The 21,152-nt window shown below is 59.1% G+C and overlaps 3 protein-coding genes across 10 annotated transcripts; all 3 read right to left on the bottom strand.

Annotated features, from left to right (window-relative positions):
* Window positions 1–504: 504 nt before the first annotated feature.
* On the bottom strand, window positions 505–7,752 carry LOC136301188 (inositol 1,4,5-triphosphate receptor associated 2-like). 7 transcript variants are annotated; one of them, XM_066204062.1, is made up of 16 exons: window positions 7,538–7,750; window positions 6,431–6,471; window positions 6,198–6,352; window positions 5,344–5,390; window positions 4,881–4,957; window positions 4,666–4,729; window positions 4,311–4,386; window positions 4,039–4,066; window positions 3,286–3,426; window positions 3,043–3,174; window positions 2,619–2,766; window positions 2,075–2,127; window positions 1,451–1,501; window positions 1,275–1,357; window positions 1,074–1,187; window positions 505–757 (listed from the first exon to the last, which is right to left on the bottom strand). In XM_066204062.1, exons 3-16 carry the CDS (start codon window positions 6,317–6,319, stop codon window positions 598–600), a joined length of 1,296 nt encoding a protein of 431 aa, XP_066060159.1. In that variant the 5' UTR covers window positions 6,320–6,352; window positions 6,431–6,471; window positions 7,538–7,750; the 3' UTR covers window positions 505–597. The 7 variants fall into 7 exon arrangements, 6 of the variants coding, with proteins under 6 accessions (XP_066060159.1, XP_066060158.1, XP_066060160.1 ...); XM_066204061.1 differs by lacking the exon at window positions 6,431–6,471; XM_066204063.1 differs by lacking the exon at window positions 6,431–6,471 and having other exon boundaries at window positions 7,542–7,750.
* A 4,282-nt stretch (window positions 7,753–12,034) lies between these two features.
* FANCE (FA complementation group E) lies at window positions 12,035–16,079 on the bottom strand. 2 transcript variants are annotated; one of them, XM_066204010.1, is made up of 11 exons: window positions 16,027–16,079; window positions 15,018–15,267; window positions 14,138–14,744; window positions 14,011–14,055; window positions 13,686–13,745; window positions 13,461–13,604; window positions 13,257–13,380; window positions 12,639–12,714; window positions 12,453–12,519; window positions 12,232–12,357; window positions 12,035–12,133 (listed from the first exon to the last, which is right to left on the bottom strand). In XM_066204010.1, exons 2-11 carry the CDS (start codon window positions 15,239–15,241, stop codon window positions 12,035–12,037), a joined length of 1,572 nt encoding a protein of 523 aa, XP_066060107.1. In that variant the 5' UTR covers window positions 15,242–15,267; window positions 16,027–16,079. The 2 variants fall into 2 exon arrangements, with proteins under 2 accessions (XP_066060107.1, XP_066060106.1); XM_066204009.1 differs by having other exon boundaries at window positions 16,006–16,046.
* A 157-nt stretch (window positions 16,080–16,236) lies between these two features.
* LOC136301054 (probable E3 ubiquitin-protein ligase makorin-1) lies at window positions 16,237–19,879 on the bottom strand. The gene is made up of 8 exons (XM_066203871.1): window positions 19,791–19,879; window positions 19,058–19,177; window positions 18,666–18,961; window positions 18,357–18,448; window positions 17,434–17,657; window positions 17,073–17,183; window positions 16,851–16,992; window positions 16,237–16,775 (listed from the first exon to the last, which is right to left on the bottom strand). The coding sequence occupies exons 1-8, from the start codon at window positions 19,859–19,861 to the stop codon at window positions 16,623–16,625; spliced, it is 1,209 nt and encodes a 402-aa protein (XP_066059968.1). The 5' UTR covers window positions 19,862–19,879; the 3' UTR covers window positions 16,237–16,622.
* Between the last annotated feature and the right edge of the window lie 1,273 nt (window positions 19,880–21,152).

Here is a 21,152-nt window from a genome sequence, read left to right as displayed (position 1 = left end):
GTGCAGTGACACCCACCCGTGTTTCGGGGCCGCGGGAGGCTGGGGCGGACACGGAAACGGGGCGTCTGTGTCAAACCAAGCGCTTTGCCCGGGCGGTCGGAAACAGCTCCCTCTGTTTGTGAGCACTTTGTGGTGCCGTGGGAAAGGCTGAGATCACGGACCTGCGCCTTCCAGCCCCAGCATTGCCCCCCACCCCGGGCAGCAGCAAAGGAGCATTAGATGTGAATTACAGCAGGGACTGAGGGCATGTGGTGGCACTGAGGGACGCGGCTCTAAAGCAAACCCACAGCTGTGGGCAACCCGAGCTGTCCCCAGGGCAGGGGATGTGTGGGAGCACACCTGCACCGCTTGATGTACTGAGAACAGGCAACTCACAGCATCAGTGAGAGCTTCTGCAGCTCCCTGACCCCTTCAGGATTATATCTAAGTGCCAGCCATATCTTAGATCCTACCACAGATCCTACCATAGATCCTACCCCCTGCTCCGTCATTACAATTCCCCTATTTTTCCTCCCATTTTATTATTCTAGGGTTTTGGTGTTTCAGGACGTGGGGAAGGAGCAGAGATGGCTCTCAGCTCCCCCCTCCCCAGTCCAGCTAGGCCTTGGATGATGCTGCAGACTGCAACCGCTGCAACTCCAGGACACGGACGAGGAGGAGGAAGGCGATGCTCAGGAGAAGCAGCCAGAAGAAAACCCAGTAGTGCTGTGGGAAGAAGAGCCATGGACGCCACAGCTCCGCTGCAGACCCCTTGGACCTGGGGAGAAGGTGACCAGGGACACTTGTCATCCATGGGAGAGAGAAAATCCCACCTCCACCCCATCTGGGGGACAAGGAGGATGTTCAACTCAGCCCCAAACCTCACTGGCCCGTTTACAAACCCAAGTGAACAAGCCTGAGGAGGTCATGGGCAAAACTGAGGCACAGCAGGGTTGAGCTGAGGAAGTCAAGCAACATCCCAGCCTTCCACCACTAAATCCCCCAGCCCCCCCGCCCAAGTGCTGGCCACCCGGGGAGCACAGAGAGGCCAGCAGCCATGAGGGGATGGTGGGCACACGCAGCGTGCTGCTCACGTCAGCCCAAGCTGCTCCGGCTCCTCGTCCCCTGTGCTTGAGCCTCTGCCATCTGCCTCTGCCACCAGCTTCCCAGTCACGGCGCTGTCCTGGTCCTGTGGCTCCAGTTCACTCCTGGGGACGGAGAGGACAGGGTGGGTGCTGTCCCATATGGCCAGTGGGAGCTGGTGCCACATCTGCTCGGCCACCCAGTGCAGTTACCTCTGGGTGCTGGGCCAGCGCTGGGCCCCCTCTGGCTCCAGGTCAGCTGCTGGGGCTGCTCGGCTCTCAGGGCTGGCACCTGGCTGGGCACCGAGGGTGGGAGCATCAGTGGGGACACGGAGCCCCAGTGAGCCTGGGGACTCAGCTCCTGACTGTCCCCCCCAACACGTCCTTACCAGGAGCTGCTTGGGGATGACGGCGATGCTGACTCTGCGGCGGGCAGACCCCTGCAACAGAGGGGCTGGGGGTGAGCAGCTGCTCACTCACCTCCTGTGCAGCTGCTTCTCACCTCCTCCTTCCCCAGCACCCCCCACCACGGGCAAGGGACACCACGGGACACTGCCAATTCCCACTGGAGCTAAGAGGGGAAGGCAGAAAGGCAGGGAAGGTCAAAGCCAAGAGGTTTGTTCCTGTCATTACTGCTGCAAGCTGTGCTGGTGGGGCTGCCTAGCCCCCTCCCCTAGCTCTTGAGCTATTGGGGAATCAGTGTTGGGTTCAAGCTGGTGCTAAAGAACAGCTGAGCACTGTGACCCTGCAATGGAAGAAGGATCCGCCTAAGATCTCTTGCACAGGCAGCCCCCAGCTTGCTGGGCACCCTGTCTGTCTACCAACAGCCCTTTGAGGCTGCCCCTACTTTTTGCCTCATCCCTGGCACTTCCAGCAGACCTTCCCTGCAGCAAGCAGTTGGCTGTAGTGACATTGTTTGGGGACAAGTGGGTGTGTGGGGACAGCCAGTTGAGGGAGGGCGGCAGGGCATGGGGAGGCAGTAGCTCTGAGACTCCTGAACTGGGACCAGTTACCTGCTGGAAAGTTCTCTTCAGGGGGTGAGGTCTCAGCCGTGGCTCCACATCATCTGGGAGCAAAGAGAAGCTGCCTTACATCGTCCCCCAACAGTAAGATGGGGCTGATGAACAGATGGTCACAAAGCTCCCTGCCACTGAAAGCTGTCCTGGCCATGTGCTCTGTGTGTGGCACAGGTGGTGCTCTGGGCAGGGGCACCTGGTCCCATGCACAGCAATGGCACATGTGGAGCTTGGCGTTCAGGAACAGAGTCCTTTTTGTGCATGGGGCCCCACTGCCCTGCATTCCCAGCTGGGTTATGGCTCTTCAGCCACCAGCACCTGCTCCCACACTGATCCGCTGTTCCACTGTCCCCTCACAACTGTCATCAGCTGTTCCCTTCACCACCATCAGCTGTTCCTCACTACCAGTCCTCAGCTCACAGCACCCACTGGCTCTGTTGTGCAGCATCACACTGACCCCCCAGAGGGGCTGGGGACCAAACCCTGCAGGGTTGCTCCGTGCAAACCCTGCGCAGGGCCCCAGTGGCAGAGCCCACCTCACCCTGGGTCTCCGCCAGCTGCCGGTTGCGGGAGTTTTGCTGGATCAGGCGCTTCATCTCCTCCAGCTCCGCGTGCTCCCGCTGGTGGTGCCGCTTCAGGTTCTCCACGTGCTGCACCATCACCTCTGCTGCTCGGCTCATCCGGGCCTCCTGCAGCCAGGCAGGATGGGGGATCAGGGCCCCCATCTCACAAGGAGCCAGGTCCCTCCCTGTGCATCCCATGGTGCCTCCACCCAGGGAGTGCAGGTGCAAACCCTTCCCGCTCCCAGGGGCAGGCGGATGGATCCCTTGCACCCTGGTAAGTGCAAATATGAGGTCAAGACCGGCACTGTGAGGGGGGGTGCGAAGCCCAGCAAGCCCAGGGATGAGTCCCCAAGCCTGTCTGTAGCACCCTCCATCACTCCCAGCCCTGGGCTGTGCACACACCTGGTGTACGGCCCCCAGCTTCTCTGCAGCCCTGGTTGCCCTCTCAATAGCCGCTGACAGCACGGCCAGGTTGTGCTGCAGCTGCTCCAGCGTCTCCTTGCAGCCTGCACTGCCACAGGATTGGCCCAGCCTCTGTGGGGGGAAAGGATGGAGCTGCTGGAGCTGGCACTCTGAGTTGTCCAAACCCCTCTGGGGCTGGATGATCCCAGCACATGCCGGCCCCCTGCTCTGGTGCCCACCTACCTCCAGGGCAGCTCGGCACTGCCCCATCTCCTCCTGGATGTTTTCCTCTGCTGCATCCCGTGCCCGTTTCTCCACCTGCACCCGTTGCTGCAGGGTGAACGTGTCACAGCGAAAAGCCAGGGCGAGGTGGGCAAAGGCTGCCTGCGGGGTGGGGAGGTGAGAGGTGGGACAAGGGGGCAGAAGGGAAGCCACCAGGGCCATGTGCTGCTGTCCCCAAGGCACAGACCTCCCTGCATGCCACCAAAGAGGACAGTGCTAAAGATAATTACACTTGCCTTGCCCCAGCACCCTTTAGGCTGCTGCATGCTGGGGACAGTCCCTTGAGATGCCAGCCCGGGGAGACACATCCCCCAGGCAGCCGATAACACATGGAAATCTTGAGCCCTCCTGGCAAGAGCACACGCCGGGCAGACGCCAGCCCTCGCTGCGGGTCCCAGCTGAGCCTGACTCAGCCCTGGCACTCGCAGGGAAATTATTTTTATTAGCGAGGCTCCTGCCGCCTCCCCGGCTAAGGGCGCTCTTCAGCAGCTGCAGAGCGCTTTGTGGGATTGCCGGGCACGCAGAGGACAGACTCATGGAAATGCGGCTGCCTCCAAATGCCAAAAGCATCTCTGGGAATGGGTTTATAAAGTGGCTGCCAGGGAACTGCGGTGCCTGAAGGAGCAGGGCAGAGTCATGGGACTATGAGCCAGCAAGGTGTCTGTCCTTGTGACCCCCTTCCCCAGCCCACCCACGGCCCCCAGCAGCCCTCACCTCCAGATCCTGCTCTGTCAAAGCCACCCTGCAGAAAGAGAAGTGCTGTCAGGGGTGGAGGCGTCATGGGGGCTGCATGCTGAAAATGCCCCTGTTCTGCTCCCAGGGGTGCCAGCCACCACGAGAAGTGGGAAGCCAAGTGCCCATTGTGCGGACAGCAACTCTTGTGCAATGGAAAAGGAGGGAAGCCCAATCTCTGAGATGTGCTGTGCCCTGGGACCCCCCTGTCCTGTGGCTACATCCAGAGGGATGCAGGTGCTCACTGGTCTTACCTGTGCAAGCCAAGTCTGTCCAGCACTGAGAGCTCACTGGGGAGACTCAGCAGCGGCTCCTCCAGGGTTTCTGCATCTGCAGGAAGGCAGTGGGGCCACAAGAGACCACACATGAGGGCTTTCCCTTGGCCTTCCCTCCTCCCTCTGCCCTCCTGTCTTAGCAGGGGGTAGATGCCCATGTTTTGGAACCATCCCAATCCTTTCCCCAGGGTGAGGGGGGCTTTAGGTCCTCCTGGGCCAGTCTCCCCTTCCCCATGTCCCCACCAAGGGACATGCTCATCCACGCTCATCCACAACTACTTCAAGCCTTCCCCTAAGGGGACCCGGCTGGGATGTGGGATGGAGACTCACCCACCTTCTTTAGCCGTGTCACTGTCCCCAGGGTGCACAGCCAGCTCCTGCATGGTCCTGCCTGGCTCCTGAGAGGCACAAAGGTGCTCTTGGAGCAAACCTCTCCCTGGTGCTGCACAGCATGCGAGAGGACCAGCACAGAGGGGCTGGGGGCCTGGCTGAGCCCAAGGAACCAGGCAGGGAAGCCCCCCCCACCTGTTGCCCTCCCCTCCCTCTCACCTCGCTGACTTGCTCCATGCTCTGCTCACTCCTGGCCAAAATCCCACCTGGGTGTCCCTGGGGACTGCTCATCCTGCCTGGGGACAGAAAGGGTGGTGGCACAGCAGGGTCCCCTCCCCAGCCTGACACCACTTCAGGACAGACCCCCCAAAACTGCCACTGGCATTTCTGCAGCCTGCAGGTTCCCAAGGGATGTGAGCAGCCAGGTACCCCCCAAAATATCCCTGTGGGATTAAAGATACTGGAGCTAAACTGGGCCAGGGCAGGGGGAGGAGGGCAAGGGATCCAGTGCAGAGGGTGTGTTACAGCTGGTGAGGCAAATCCAGGGGATGGGGTTGGGATCCCAGGGCTGGAAGAGGTTGCTGGCAGGTGCTGCCAGGCCAGGGGACACCCTCCTGCTGCTCAGGGCAGGAGGGTAGAAAATCCACCCTTCTGACCCCATCCCCGCTTGGGCTGCCCTTACCTTCATCCGGAGACGTGGGGAGCCCGGACAGCTCTGCCTGCTGCTCCCTGTGGAGGGAATCCCGGGTAAACCCTGAAGAAACTCAGGAAGCATCGGCAGCATCCCACCCCCCACGCTCCCCCAGCTCCCTCGATGGGGCTGCTCCGGACCTGGGTCCTTCCCGAGCATCCTCCACAGCCTGCTCCGTCCCGGTCCCGCTCTGCTTGCCCCGGGGGAGCCACCCCCTCCGCTCCTGCCGCCGCCGCAGAGCCCCACAGAGGACCCGCCGAAGCCGTTTCCAGCCAGCAATGAGTCACCAGCCACTGCCGTACTTTGCCTCAGCAATCTTCTTCTCTCTCTTTTTTTTTTTTTTTTTTTTCCCTCTGGCTGCCAAGGGGACCTCGCTGCGAGCCGGCCTCTGCCAGCAGCACAGCAAACCCAGAGCCCAGGCACCACCTCACAGCACCCCCACGGGGATGGCAGGCCCCCCCAAAAGTGCACCGGGACAGGTTTATCACCCCAAAACCCTGTCCCTGGGTGCCAGGTCTGGCAGCTCTGTAGCATCCCTGCTCACTGATGCTGGAGGCCACAAGGGATGGCAGGTCACCCGTGCACGGAGATACAGGGGCTGCTGTGCAAAGAGCCCTCTGCAGCCCCACGCTGGAGCCCAGCACCCAACTGGGAGAGGGTTTGAACCCCCAAACTTTTACCCCTGCCTCTGGAAAGGGGCTTTCCCCTCACCTCCCGGCGAGCCTGAGAGCATTGGCTGCAGGAGAAGGGGCCACCACGCCAAAACGATGCTCAATGTCCCTTGCCTGGCACTGCCATCACTGTCCCATCCTTGCCAGCGCCCCGTGAGCTTTTTGTGCACATACCTCCGAGGTGAGGGGCTGGGTCGGCAGCTCGTCCTCTGCCGCTGCCGCCGCCGGCGCCCCTGGGCCGGTCCCTGCGCCTCCTCCTCCCCCTGGCCCAGCGAGGTCCCTTCCAGTGGCTTCATTTGTGAAGTGCAGGGACTCCAGGACCAGCACACCTATCGTGAGAGACCCACATTAGCTGCGCGCAGATGGAGAACGCCTCTAAATGTTATATTTTTAAAGCGTTTTCTCACCCAGCAGGAGCTTCGAGCTCCTCTGCTCAGCGTGGAGGCATCTGTGGGAAAAGAGGTGGGGAGGCCCGCTGGGATTCAGGAGGAGGCTGGTGGGATTTGGGCGGGCATGGAGCAAGGCAGATGAGAAATTCAATACAAGCCTCCTTTCTGGGCAGTGCTGAGGGTGGACTTTCCTGCTTCCCACCCCCGTTTCCTTCCCCCAGGGCAATCCTCATTTTGGGCTTGTGATGTGGGTCAGCTTCATGGGGGGAGTTAAATTTGCAGCCACCACCCAGTGCCAGCACCCAGTGCAGAGAGAGAGCAACCCCCCGTTCTCCAGGCTGCAGACAGGACAATCCCCGAGCTCCCAGAGAGACAAATGTAAAAGAATTCCAAATATAAGGGAGCTTGGACAACTCGTTTAAGCAGTTTTACAATGTTTAAAGAATCAGAGAAAAATACAGGAAGTCCACAGAGTCCCTCTCCCAGCCCAGGGTGAAGTCGCTGAGCAGCAGGGACTGTCCCACAGTGACTCCTCGCAGGCTGTGCCCACGGACATGCAGATTTAGGACAGAAGGAGAAATTTTTGTCCAGGACAGGAAATGCAGGAGAGATCTAGGGGGGCCAGAGAGCAGGGGCCGCTTGGAGCCCCACATGCCTGTGCAAAGCTCAGTCTAGGTCACCCCAGCACCAAGCAGGGCCATCCCCCAGCTCTCAGCGCCTGTTCCGCTCTGATGAAAGTGTAAAAAGCAGCACTTGGCACCTGCCAAAGCCAGCCCATTTCACACCTATACAGTGGGAATCCTCCCTGACACCTCCACCCAGGGGCTCAGGGCCTCCAGCCAGCAGGGATCAGTCAAACTCATCACACCAGCGAGCACCAGAGTGCTCCGCAGGGCTGCTCCCTGCTGCAAAGTGCTCAATCCGTCACAGCCGCGGCAGACCCCGCGGCCGGCTGCTTGCCCGCAGCTCTGACAGCCTCACAGACACTCGCTCCTTATCTTTGTGTTACAGATGGAACAGACACGAGACACGCAGCTGGTTTAGCGTAAGGAACCCCCTGAGATGCCAGACCGGGCGCTTTCCCTCAACTCGGCGACGACCAAGCGCTCCCCGGGACATCGTTACCTGCCTGAACTCCTCTCAAGCAGCCGAAGGCAGAGGCTGGGGCCGCCCAGCTCGGACCCGGCACTCAGCTCTGTCGGGCCCCCACGGGCCCCGGGAGGGGGTCAGGGGACACGGCGTGGCCGCAGTCGGGGCTCGGGGGTGCCGGGGCCCCGCACGGCGCTCGCTGCCGGCGGCAGAGCCTCCCCGCCGGGCACGGCAACCGCATCTGCGGCAGACGGAGCTGCCGGGGACGGGCCCGATGAGAGAAGGCCTTTAAAGGAGATGCATGAGAGCGGCTGGGAGCTCCCCGCGCCGGCCAGGGCGGGCAGAGTGGTCTGCAGGTGGCCAGGAAACCTCTGCTTTTGGTGCGGGGCCAGATCCTGCACCCGCTCCGAGGAGGTGACGGAGCTGGGAAAGACCAGGACTGCTCCCTGCGTGTCTGCAGAGCAGAGCTGAGCCTCACCATCGCCCTGCCAGGAGGCTCAGGGCAGCGTGGGGGCAGTCAGGAGAGATGGGGGATCCCCCGGGCTGTCATGGGGGGCCCAGAACCAGGCTCAGCTGGGATGGCTGGTGAGGAGCCCCTGTAGCATCTTATCCAGTGATGCAGGGAAGTCCCTCTGCCCACAGCCCCATCCCTCCCGCCCCTCTCAGCAGCCCCACTTTCCCCCTGGCCATCCCCCCATTGCCCCATCCCCAGCCCAGCCTCTTTGCTTAAATCCATCATGTCCTCTAAAGCAGCTTTCTTCCCCTAATGAGCTTAGGGCGAGTCGGGCTCCACGTTCAGCACTACCAGGAGGCAGCTGCTCTTGCCCCCTCATGCCCAAGGAGCCCAATGAACCCTTTGGGGTGTGCAGACCTCTTCAGCCCTGAGAGGGCACACAGCATCTCCCAGTGCAGGGCAGGCTTTGCCCAGGCACTCACCTGCCAGAGTGAGAGCCCAGAACGCAGCCCCAGGGCCAGGGGTAACAAAATGAGGGGAGTGGAGGATGGACACCTTTGTAGAGAGCCCCAGCTTCCTCCCCAGGAGCAGCAGCTGGCACCAGGCAGCACATCAGGCTCCGTGGCCTCTGCTCTGGTGACCTGGCAGGCCCAGGGGTGCCCCGCGGGGGACACAGACCCAAGGACACCATTGCACTGGTGCCTCTGTTCCCTCCCACACTCAGGGGAGGGCTCACAACAGGCAGTGCTCCTCCTCACCAAACACCCCGTTCAAAGAGCCTCTAAAAGCATTTACTAAAAGCATTGCAGGGGTTTTTTGGCACTCTTATTTTTAAGCTGGGAGCCCCTAAACCGTGACTGCAATCTAGGTATCACAGAGCCTCAGGCAAGGAAAAGCAGCCCCGTTCCCCTCACACAGACCTGTTCCGCAGGGAGCAACGAGACCCTGCTGGGAGATCTCCAGCCCGGGGGGGTGGGTGGCAGCATGTGGCTGCGGGCTCTGCCTTGTCCCCTGTCCTCCTTCCAGAGAGGTCCCACACAGCAGCTACAGCAACAGCATCTTCCTGAAGCTGAGCTCAGATCACAGAGTGTGGTCATCTGGATTATCCACTTCTTGGAAGAAAGCTGCTCAGACTGACACTGACTGCTGCCACTGGTGCAGCAAGCATGATTTAGAGGTCTGTGCAGGGGCCCAACCACAAAACAGCCCCCAGCCCTCCCTCAAATTCACCTTTTCTGTGGCCCTGGCTTCCCCAGCTGACAGGGACATGGCAGCCACCAGGCTACCCAAGAGAGAACATGATTCTTGTCTTATAATTTAAAGGTTCTTGGCAAAAAAACAAAACATAAACAAACAAACAAACAGAAAAAAAACAGACAAGATGGAAAATGGCTCTTTCTTTTTATTCAGTTTTAAATCCCAAGTGAAAAAAAATAAACATTGCTGAGCCTCCCCCAGCGCAGTTCAGCCTCACATTTGGGTGTCACAGCCCCCAGGTTTCCAGGCAGAACTGCATCAGCACATTTGGGATTACACGTGAGATTAGCAGGCTGTCTCTGGACACGCAGTTACCTGCAGGGAGAAGAGGGGTGACCCCTTGCAAGAGGTGACACAGCAACAACCTGGAGCTCCTGTTTGGAGAGAGGCAGCCCCTCGGGGGATGGATACAGGCCTTTTTCAGGAAAGTCACTGAGTTTCAGCCCTTCCCAACAAGGTGCTGCATGGCCCAAGGCTCCTACATGGCTCCGATGTCTGGTTTAACATCCACAGACCCCACACCCCTGCTCACCCCAAAGGGATTCTCTGCTGCCTGACCACAGCCCCACCAAGGCACTCGGGGAGTGGAGGAATCATCTTGTCATGAAACTGGTTCCAAAATCCCTGTGGAGGGTGAGGAGGCAGCAGAGTGGACAGACAAGACATGCAATTGCATATGATGAATTTCCTTCAAAAAAACCCAGGAACTACTAGACCAAAAAGAATTCCCCTCTGTAATGTGAAGTAAAACTACAAACAGAAGAGGAAGCAGGCAAGGAGCCACCGCCAAGTATCACAAGTAAACAGAGAATTACATGCTACCTTCTACCTCTAGCCTAGGAAAGGACTCAGATAAAGCTTCAGACCATTCCCTTCACCATCACCCCTCTGAAATCAGGACAAGGACAGAGCCAGTCCTGGCACTCCAGCCACCCTTGGCCAAGGTTCTGCTGAACTATAAAACCTGACTGATGTTTTATGCTGCATCCACCTCTCTGTGCTGTTCAGGATGGATTTTAAAGCTCTTGAAAGGGTCAAGAGGAGTCAAAAGTGAAGTTTTTTGTGCAGGTGCTGCCAACCTCCATATAAGCAAGCCGTCTTCCACCAGCATGTGCAGCGTCCCCAGGGTTTGCTCCCAGTTCTCCTTACGTGATTGCCATCTGCATGTACACCTCAGAGGAACCCACAGAACATGATAAGCTGCAGCTCAGAGCAAAACCAGGGCTAAGAAGGCTCCTGCCACAAGCCAGTGGCCATCTCCGTGTGACCAACAGCCACAGCCAGACAGAGCACTGGGGACAATGACACCGAGGTCACTTGGTAGCAGCTCTGCAGGGAAACTGCAAAGATCAGAGCCTGCTACCTAATAAAGCCAGAAGAGCAGGCTTAGACCTTGATGATCATGGCACAATTTCTATTTATGTCGTATTTTGGGCAGCCCTACAATAGCTTCACTATACTCAGCCACTAACTCACTGGAATGCAAACACATCAACAATCTGGCTCCCTGGAGGTTTCTATCCTCCAGCTAATGCGGACTTTGAAGCCTCATCAGTCCACTGTCACCTAAAATAGCTTCAGAGATCCTTACATAAAGAAATCTGTGCTCTCAGCCTTAAGAGAGTCACCTAATGCTTCAGAGTTTCCTTCCTCTGGCTGGGATCTAAACATTAATGAGAAAACGAAGCAGTCACACGTCACAGCAACATATTATAACTCTACTTCTCCCTTTGTTTATGGATTTTTAAATAGCTCCTGAAGTATGTAATGCTTCAAAACCTCCATTGAAACTCTAGCTCTACCTGCCTGTCTCTCCACTCTCTCCCAAACTTTTCTTCCCAGGTCTCAGACCAGGAGGTGCCTAGATGAGGTTTCCAGTGAGTACTTTCAAGAACACAGGACAGAACTTTGAGCAGAGTCATGCCATAGAAGCACTTTCTGTTAGGGCAATGAGCAGTGTCATCATCACCAGAAATGTGCCACACACAGCAAGGCCCCTCACGGGCCAGGCAAACAGGAAAGAAAGGTGGATTTGAAGCAGAACACTCAAAATTTTCCAGCTAAATTCAGCTGGAATTAAGCTAAATCCCACTCTCCTGCACCCAGAGTTCTGTAAATCCCAGCAGATCAGATACACAAAGCAGCAGCCCAGCCTGCACCACTCTGAAACCAGCTTGGCTGTTGGGGAGGAATGTGGACGTGCAGAAAGCTCGTGCCTTGGAACGAGCTGAGGTAAAACCAAGATAGTGAACTAAGTCCAGAATTTTCAACTTTATGCTGCCTCAAATCAACGTCTGTCCTGGTCCAGTGACACGTTTTGAACAGTAAGAACTCAGAAGCTCCCCCATGGGTTGTGTCCTGTCACAGGAAGGCCAGGTCACCTTGTTGAGTGTGGCAGGCCTGAAGCAGAACAGATACAGAAACACCTGGAAACACATTAATTGTTCAACCAAGACCCCTCCGAGCCCCAGGGAGTGTGGGGGGCTGGGATGGCACTGCCCAGCAAGAGCCCCCTCACACCAGGTGCTGCTGGAGGCCCTGGGCACTCTGCGGGGAACAGAGCCCGCTCACAGGATCCCACCTCACCAGGGGGAACCCAGGGAGGGGTGGCTGTGGCTGCTGCTGGGCAATGGGTGTCCTCCACACAAGGAAGCAGTCACCTCACGATTCCCTTTGGTGGTCACCTGAGAAAATGACGAAAATCAAGAAGAAGGAAGCCACTGCCATTCACACCACTGCACAGCACAGTGGCACCTCCTGGTTCCCCACCCCTGGGATGGCCCAGCCTGCCACCCCCCATGACAGGGACCCCCGTCCCCACCTCACCTGGCCCCTTCCAGCACAGCCTGCAGCGATTTCTTCAGCGCCGCGTTGCTCCGGTCCAGGACAGCAGCCAGACTGCTCCGGTGAGCCGGCGTGACCTGGCATGGAGGCAGCACGAGCTCAGGGCACTGCCCTGCCAGGAGCCCACCCGAGAGCTCTGGGCCAGGTCCCAGGAGCTGAGCTTGGCCTCGCTCACCTGGCCCTGATACACCGTGAGCACGGCCGTCACCAGCTTGGCAAAGTTCAGTGAGGTGGCGAAGGCTGGGCCCTGCTGGCACAGAGTCAGGACCAGGAGATCCAAGAGCTCAGGAGGCAGCACCTCCTAGAAAAGACCCAGGAGCAGGTAGGAGAGGGGGTCCTTGCTCCAGCACTGCTGGAGGCATCAAGGAAACCCATGGGACAAGGTGGGCCCCTCACCTGCCGCCCCAGCACGGCCTGCAGTACTGGCAGGAGCTTCTCAGACAAAGGCACCTCCAAGATTTGGCTGGAAGGACAGTGAGGAGGAAAGGTGCTGCTCCACAGCCCTGCTGGTGCTCCCAAACGGCTGGAGCCAGCTGGCAGGCACGAGGCCAAAGCAGAGCTGCTGGCCCTGTCACCCCTCACCTTAGCACCAGCTGCACCGAGCGTGGCTCCAGGCACTCCTCCACGAGCTCACACATCAGCTTGGTCTGCTCAGCACCTGCAAGGGCAAAGCAGCAGGGGAGAGCCTCCAGAGGCTGCCAAATCCATGGGGACGTGCCTGGCCCTGCCTGGCACCCCTTCACGGGAGTACGTTCCAGTCAGGACAGGCAGAAACCATGCAGTGCCCCCTTCTACTGCTCAGGATAACGCTGCTTCCTTTGCCCTGCTGCAAGGGTTTAAACGGCACCAGTCTCTGGGAAAAGGGGATGCTACTGTGGCAGGGGTTCACCCTCTCCTCACGCCAACATACACACCCTGGGGTAGCTCTGGCCTGAGCATTAGGAGCTGTCAGGGGCCCTCCAACCATGGAGGTATGGAAACTATCCTCTGGGAAAAACGAAGCCAGAAGCCAGCCTAGCCAACCCTCCCAATTCCATCTCAGGCATCTGTAAAACCATCTCCCATCCCAACCTCCATGTGCTCACCTGCCCAGAAAAAACCAGCCCCACTCCTCCAAGGTTCCTAACACCTCAAACGCCTCCCAGGAGACAGCAGCAGCAGCTCCCAGAAGCAGCCACACCTCCCACCAGCCCACCACACCTTCCCCTGGCTCCTGCAGCACCGCAGCCACCAGCACACGGCAGAAGGGATGGGAATACTTGGAGCAAAACGAAGCGAGGGCAGCCATGAGGTGTCGGGAAGGTGGCTGGGTGAGGGACAGGACCTGGGGACAGAAAAGGCAGGAGGTGGGGACAACGGAGAGGGAAACAGGGAGCAGGAAAGCTCTGCTGCCCTGGCACGTACTCGCCTGAGGAAGAGCTGCTGTGCCAGGATGGCTGCGCTGGTGTAGCTGAGGTCGGGGGTCAGAGCCAGCAGCCAGCTGCAGAAACGCACCAGGAAGGGCTCCGGGCACGTGGAGAGCTGGAGGAAGGAGCACAGCCCCTCGAGCTGGGGATGGCACAGGGGATGGGACATTAGGGACAGCAGCAGGCCCCCTGCAGCAGCCGCAGCAGGGATGCTGGGGCTCACCTGGCTGGGGGAGCAGTTGTTCAGGATGCTCAGCTCAGGTGGGGTGGGCAGCTCGGAGTACTGGAGGGAAACACCGTCCTGAGTAATGCACCAAATAAACCAACCCACAAAATACAGCTCCAGGGCTTCTCCCTTCCCCCCACGGCTGTCAGCGTTGAGCACACAGGCATCAAGGGAACTGCAGGCAGGTGTCAGTATCCCAAGGCCAGAGGAAGTGCCAACAGGGCTTTTCATCCAGTTGGCTCAGTGAAATCCACCTCCTTTCCCACCCCTTCCGAGGCCCTGGAGCATCAGCTCCAGGAGAGAGACAGAAGCAACCACTTACACTGGACTCCTGCAGCAGCAGTATTTTCAGCCTCTGTCCATGCATCTGAGGAAAATGAGATAAAGGAATGGGAATTAGGCTGTAAAGGCTCACTGGCTGGAAGGGGACTACAAACCCTACACAGTACCTGGACAAAGGACTGGACCTCCGCTGCCAGCTCTGTCTGGGAAATCTTCCTGTGCTCCCCAGCTACATCCTGCTGGGAGCTGTCCGGAGCAGCCTTATCTGTGCTCTGAGCAGATGTGTCCCCTGGAGGCTCCTCGGGCACCTCCTCTTCCAGCCCTGCCACATCTCCACACTCCTGGGGCCCCAGGGGCTCCTCCTCCAGCAGCAGCCTCTTCCCCTCTCTCTCACTGTCCAACTCCAGGCTCTCCTCTGACACTTTCTTGCGCTTCCCACCTTGAGAGTCAGAGGAACTAGGCTGCCTGCTGAAGCACCAGTTCAATTTTCTTTGCCCCTCTGGTTTCTTCTGGGCAATTTTCTGGCACAGGCCCCTAAGCTGCTGCTGGCACGCGGAAGACAGGACAGTGGGACGCGGGGAGCCCTCCTGTGCCCTTGGTCCCTGCTGGAGCAGATTCCCCAGTGTCTGCACCCAGGGATCCACATGGGAATCTTGCTCCAAGGCCTGGAGCAGCTGGTCAAGGCAGTCCCCTGGCACTGCATCCTGCACCACGAGGAGCAGGGAGAAGAAGTTTCTCTGGCACAAAACGGGCAGCAGCAGCAGCCGTGGCTTGCTGGAAAAGGAGAGGTGACTGGTCAGAGCAAGTCCCTCTCTCCTGATGCCAACATGCCCGATGGAGCAGCCCCACAGCACTAGAAAGAGGAAGCACCTACTGCCTTCACCAGCTTTTGCAGACACAAGCTGGGACATCACTGGCTCGCTGCCATGATCCCAACTTCATACATGGACTGCTACACCGGGGAAAGCAGATGTGCTCTCCCAAATTGTGCACCTGACACCCAAAACTCCCACGAAACACCGAGTTTTAGAAACGTGTCCAACTCACACAGCCAGGGTGTCCTTCGGCCCCTCCAGCGAGGGCTCCTCGGCGCACACAGCCGCGGTCAGAGCCTGCCAGGGGAACGCCTGCCCCGGACCCTCGCGGGGCTGTCCCCGCTGCAGCACCCGCAGTGCGGCCATCGTCCCGCCGGGGCCGGAGGACAGGGCGTGGAGCAGGAGGCGGCACGGCCGGGGGCAAGTCTGCAACCAGGGCGGGCACCGGGGCTCCATCGCTGCGGCGGGGGCCGCACAGCCGCCTGCGAGACACGGGGAGACCGGACACGGTCACACTCACCGGGGACAGCCGGACACGGGGCGCGCACACGGGGCACAGACGGACGCGGTCACACTCGGGAGGCACGGGACGATCACAACCTGCCCGGCCGTGCTCGGCGCCAAGCCCGGGGGCTGCCTTTACCCGCCCGCCCCAGCCGAGCATGCGGGAGCGTCACTGCGGTCGCAGCCGGGCGGGGGCACGGGGAGTCCCTCCGCGCCCTCCAGCACCCCTTCTCTGGCAGCCTCCGCATCCCCAGCTCAACCCCGCTGCCCTCCCGGGGAGCCGCCGCTGGGGTGGCCCCCCCAGCCCCAAGCACCGTGGCCCGGTACCGCCGCCCGCTCCGGGGCAGTCCCGGGCACACTCAGGGGTGTCACCGCGCACACTCACGGGGGTCCCGCACACTCACGGGGGTCACCGCGCACACTCACGGGGGTCCCCGCGCACACTCACGGGGGTCCCGCGCACACTCACGGGGGTCCCGCGCACACTCACGGGGGTCCCCGTGCACACTCACGGGGGTCCCGCACACACTCGCGGGGGTCCCGCACACTCTCACGGGGGTCACCGCGCACTCTCACGGGGGTCCCGCACACTCACGGGGGTCCCCCGCACACTCACGGGGGTCCCCGCGCACACTCACGGGGGTCCCGCACACACTCACGGGGGTCCCGCACACACGGGGGTCCCCGCGCACACGGGGGTCCCCGCGCACACTCACGGGGGTCCCGCGCACACTCACGGGGGTCCCCGCGCCGCCGCCGCGCTCCGCCCGCCGCCCCCAAGGCTCCGCTTCCGGCCCCGCCCCGGGAAACGCAAACCGACCGCGCGCGAACGAGCTCGTTATGCAAACGTGCCTTCAATCCCAACCCAAACACCGCCTTCCCCCCCGCGAGGGTGGATCCCCCAGGCCACAGATCACAGGCCCCCGGAAACGTGGAGTTACAGAAGCCGTTTTTATTTCGTTATTCCGGGATTTGGCTAAAAAGAGTTTAAAACAATGCCCCCCTGCTGCCCGTCCCGTGGATGTCAGACCCCCACCCCCCCACCACTGCCTCCCAGCACCCAGCCCACCCCACCCGTGGGTCTCCCACGGGGCAGAGCGGGCACCAATGAGGGGGTGATGGCAAGAGCACAGGGGCTGTGCCCTGAGTCTCTCCCGGTGTACCCATAAATGCCAGCCAGACTGCTTCCCCATCCCACCCCATCCCTGCGACACCCCCGCGGCTGGAGCCACCCCAAAACAATGGCAGGAGTCCAAAGCACACGCTTCTGCCTCCCACAGGCATGTCCCAGCCACCAGCAGCACCCAGGCCCAGCGTGCCCCCCCCCCATGGCTCAGTCGGAATCGAAGAAGCCAAGAACCATGTCGAGGAAGTCACAGCCAGTAGATATGGAGGGAAATTCTGCCCGCAGCATGGCCAGGCTACGAGTGATCTCGAGCTCCTCATCCTCCTCGTCAGAGCTCTCTGAGGAAGAAGCGATGAACACCTGCAGGAGAGGAGGGAGGATGAGCCACAGCCTCCAAGTGCCCAGCCCAGCTCCAGGATGTGCCACCACACTTACAGCGGGCATCCTGGGCCGCTGCCGTCTGTGCCACCGCTGCCGTCTGTGCCGCTGCAGCTGGTGGGGAGGCAGCTCGTGCAGGTAGATGCATTCTGATCTGAAAGGGCAGTGGCCATGGACGAAAAATTTGCACCTGATCTTCCTGTGGGATTCCAAAGAGTTGTGAGTGTAGCTCCCAGAGCAGCACAGAGCCCGCCACCCGCAGCAGTGCCATGAACTCACCCTGTCCGTGCCTTGAAGGCTGCGATGAGCTCCTCCTTCTCAACCACATCTGAGATCCAGTATTTGTGGGGGATGTAGTAATTGGAGGTGATCCGGCACACAGGGCAGCCCCTGGATGAGGGTGATGGGTGCAGTTGGGTGTCCCAAGAACGGAGCAGGGAGCATGGGCTCAGCACCCACACCGGGTGGTTGTGCTGCCCTGGCCTCACCCAGCACCCCCATACCCATCTCCACTACGAAGCGCCTGTTCCCAAAGGAAAGTCACGCCAATCCCCAAGCCACATCACTAGACCCAAGGAAGAATTTCAGGGCACAGAAGGGGGAATGGTGAGCCCCCTGCCACCTCCCCATGCCCACTCACCTTGTGACGGCGCTCTGGAAGTCGCGGCTGCGCCGCCACGTGCGGATGCAGCCCAGGCAGTACGCGTGGCTGCAGTTGGGGAGGATCCCGAAGAGCCGCTCCTTTGGCGCCTTCTCGTACACTGTGTCCATGCAGATACCACACACTATGGCCTCGCTCCGGGCTCTCAGTGAGACAGGGCTGGTGGTGACCAGGGCTGCCGCAGCACCCAGCTCTGCAGGGACCTGCAAGCAGAGCTGTGGTGTGCACCTGATTCCCCTTTATTTCCCTCATGGTTGGTTTAGCCCTCAATGTTCCTGCCATCCCTCCTGCCCATCAAGTTAGCCCAACCCTTTATTCCAGACCCTTCCCTGTCAATCCCTAGATTTGCCAACCCCTCACCTCTCAAAGTGTGCCCACACCCTTTCGTCCAGAATGTTCTCTGTTTCTCGACGTCCGATTGGCACTTCAGTTCTGTATCCTCCCCCGTTGTGTTCCCCATTGGTTCCGATTTTCTACACCTCCCCTTGCATTCCCCACACACAAGGATCCTATTGGTTGTTGTTGCGTTCCACCCATTGCACCACCCCGTTTAAAAGCTGCTACACAGCAGTATCACTTGCTCTTATCTCCCTTTCACGATGAATCTGTTGGGATCTCACAGAGAGAGCCTCCCTCGCACTCCCTTGGTCCATGTTGGCGTCTCCTTGTTCAGTTTGGGGCTGAACACCCCAAAGGTTCAGCGTTGGCACCACTAGTGCTCTGCTGTTCCCCACGCTCGCCAGTTTGCTCCTGGAGCTGGCTGGAGCCTTGGAAAACTCAAAAGGAGCTAACTGACACAGAGCAGCACAGCACGGCAACCCCCTGGCTCTGTCACTAGCCTGGCCTCGAGGAACACCACAGGGTGACAGGGAGTGGTCGGCCACAGGAGACCCCAAACCCACCTCTGCAGGGTCAGTCTGTGTCGCTGTCTCCAAAACTGCCTTTCTGGGATCAGAGGAGGGTGGATCCAGTGTTGGCTCTTGTGGCTGCAAGCCTGCAGGAGGAGAGTTCTTAGAGGGGAAAAGCTCAGAGAGCTGGGCAGGCTGCTCAGAGCGTGCAGCTTCAGCAGTGACAGTCCCCACACTGGAGAGCTCTCCACAGTGCCAGCCTGGCCCAGGCTTAGGTCATAGGCAAAAACATGCACAAGCTATTTCACCATAACCACCCCAGAGTCTTCACCCCACTGGTCCCCTGGGCAGCCTAGCACCTACCTGAGGTATCCTGAGCTTCAGTGGGGACAGATTCTCCACTGATGGCCCCACAGGGGACATTATCAAGTGCTGGGATGCTCTTCTTGTCTTTCTCTTCCTCTTCTGCCTCCAGTTTGAGGAATGGGATGGTCACACACGTTGTGCTGCTGGCAGGGTGGTCTGAGGTGTCCTGGGCTCCCCCCTGGTCCCGGTCCATGGCTGTGGGCTCAGTGCCAGGCTCCTGGCCCCGGCAGCTGCGGGGCATCACACCGGATCGGGTCCCTCCTGGTGCTGGCTCCTCCTGGATGTGCTGGTAGCTGGAGGAGCCCAGGGACAGAGACAGAGGGTCCCATCAGTCCAGCATAGACTCCTCTAGGCTCCCAGCCCACCCTCATGGCATCACATCCACTTACTTGCAGCGCTCTCCATAACGGCAAACCCCACGCTGGAAGTACCTGCAGACCTGGGCTGATCTTCTGTCATGTGAAAAACGGCACCTCTGGCCCCACCGACAGGATCCACGGGCAAAATTCCTGTTAGCCAGAGGAGCCACGGGGCTGGGGTCAGACCCTGCTCCAGCCCTGCCCTGGCACCCCGGTACCAGCTTTCTTTGGGTGGGACGTATTTTGGAAGCTTTTTGGGATCCAGGGTCGTCCCAGCCCCATCCAGCCTCATGTCCTAGTTAATTGCAAAGCAAAGGAAGCCCAGCACAGGGACCATCTGGGGGCTCTCCTGGGGACTGGGGGAGCAGGGGAACCGAGGGCTGGGGCAGGGAGAAGAGCAGGGGAACCGAGGGCTGGGGCAGGGAGAAGAGCAGGGGAACCGAGGGCTGGGGCAGGGAGAAGAGCAGGGGAACCGAGGGCTGGGGCAGGGAGAAGAGCAGGGGAACCGAGGGCTGGGGCAGGGAGAAGAGCAGGGGAACCGAGGGCTGGGGCAGGGAGAAGAGCAGGAGTCCTTGGCTTGGGGCTGGCAGGAAGCGGGGGATCTGGCTGGAGTGCTGCCGCCGACCCCCAGCTCCGGAGGGGGAATGGGGAAGGTGGATCAAGGCCATCCCAATCCACTCCCTACCCCCAGGGCAAAGGGCCCCATCTCCAGCCTATCTTTCCCAAAAAGCTGCTCCCAGACACCCCACCCTCAAGCTTTTACCTGCACAGGCGTCTCGGACAGCTTGCCTCGGCCCTTGACGGCCCAGACGCCTCCGTCGAACCCGACTCCATCTCTTCCCCAGCAGCAAAATGAACTACGCCTCCTCGCACGGCTATTTATGACCTCAGTGAGTCCCGGGACCGGCCCAAGTAGCCGGAAACACGTGTTTCGGGCGGGGGACATGTTCGGGCTAGTTGATAGCCCACGTCTGACTGAGCGCCGTTTACACCTATTCAAGGATTTTGCAGCTCCCGCTGCCCCTGCAGTGAGGAGCCTGGACGGGGGGCACCGCTCTAGCGTGCATCACTAAATTCTGTATATTCTAATTCTTTTATCATTACTATTTCCTTCCTTTTCAGTCCTGTTAAACTGTCTTTAACTCAGCCTGCGAGTTTCACTTCTCTCCCAGTTCTCTCCCCCATCGCACTGGGAAGGAAGGGAGTGAACGGCTGGATGATGTATTGCTGCCTGCTGGGGTAACCACACGGTGCCCAGGCAGGTCCCCTGGGCCCCCTGCCCAGCAGCACCACGGCCCCATGTGCCCCCAACTGCATGAGAGAGGCAGGGAGCAATGGAACAGCTTCCCCCAGGGCGCTCAAGCCGGGCACAGGGGAGCCTGGGGGCTCTCCAGCTCCTCCTTGCCAATTCTCATGTGATAAATGGAAATGGTTCGTGCTGACTAAATTGTAACTATTTCGAAAATTATTGTTACAAAGCAATAAAGGAAATTAGTGTTATAAATCAGACGGGCCCCTTTGCAGATGTTACATGTAAAAATGGGATACAGGATGTAGTTTTGAGATAAGCAATGTCTCAAGACAGAGTCGACCTTGGGGATGGGCAAAGTTGGGATGGTTTCAAGTATAACATCTGAAGGTATAGTTTTATCTATGAAATGCTAAATTTTTGGAACATAATGCTTGCTCACATAACACAACAGTTAATATGCATGTGCAACCTGTAAGGTTATCCAGAGGAAGAGTGTGAGCCTTCATCAAAGACCACCAAAAGAAGACAGAAGACCCCCTGGCAACAAGTGGAGCATGCACCATGAAGTATAGTGATGTAGATTTTAGAATTGGAAATAGGAGGGAATTTATGGGAAACATTGATGAATATGTATCAGCATATAGTATACAAGTTTAGTTTGAATTGCTCTGTTTTGTATGTGAGGTAGGGGGAGAAGCCCTCCCTGTACCCCGGTCGGTTATGCTTTATCCAAACCTTAGTCGTACTTTATTAATTACTGTCAAATATATATACTTGAATATATTTACTAGATTGTATTCATTTATATCGTTATTCAATTAAATTGCTTCTAACTCAATAGACTTAGTTGTCTGACATCATTTATAACAATCA

This window comes from Chamaea fasciata, unplaced genomic scaffold, assembly GCF_029207755.1.
Source record: "Chamaea fasciata isolate MVZ Bird 193981 ecotype frontalis unplaced genomic scaffold, bChaFas1.0.hap1 SCAF_25, whole genome shotgun sequence".
Classification (NCBI taxonomy): Eukaryota; Metazoa; Chordata; class Aves; order Passeriformes; family Sylviidae; genus Chamaea; species Chamaea fasciata.
The sequence above is the reverse complement of the archived record's forward strand: the minus strand, read 5'-3'. Positions and strand labels throughout refer to the sequence as shown.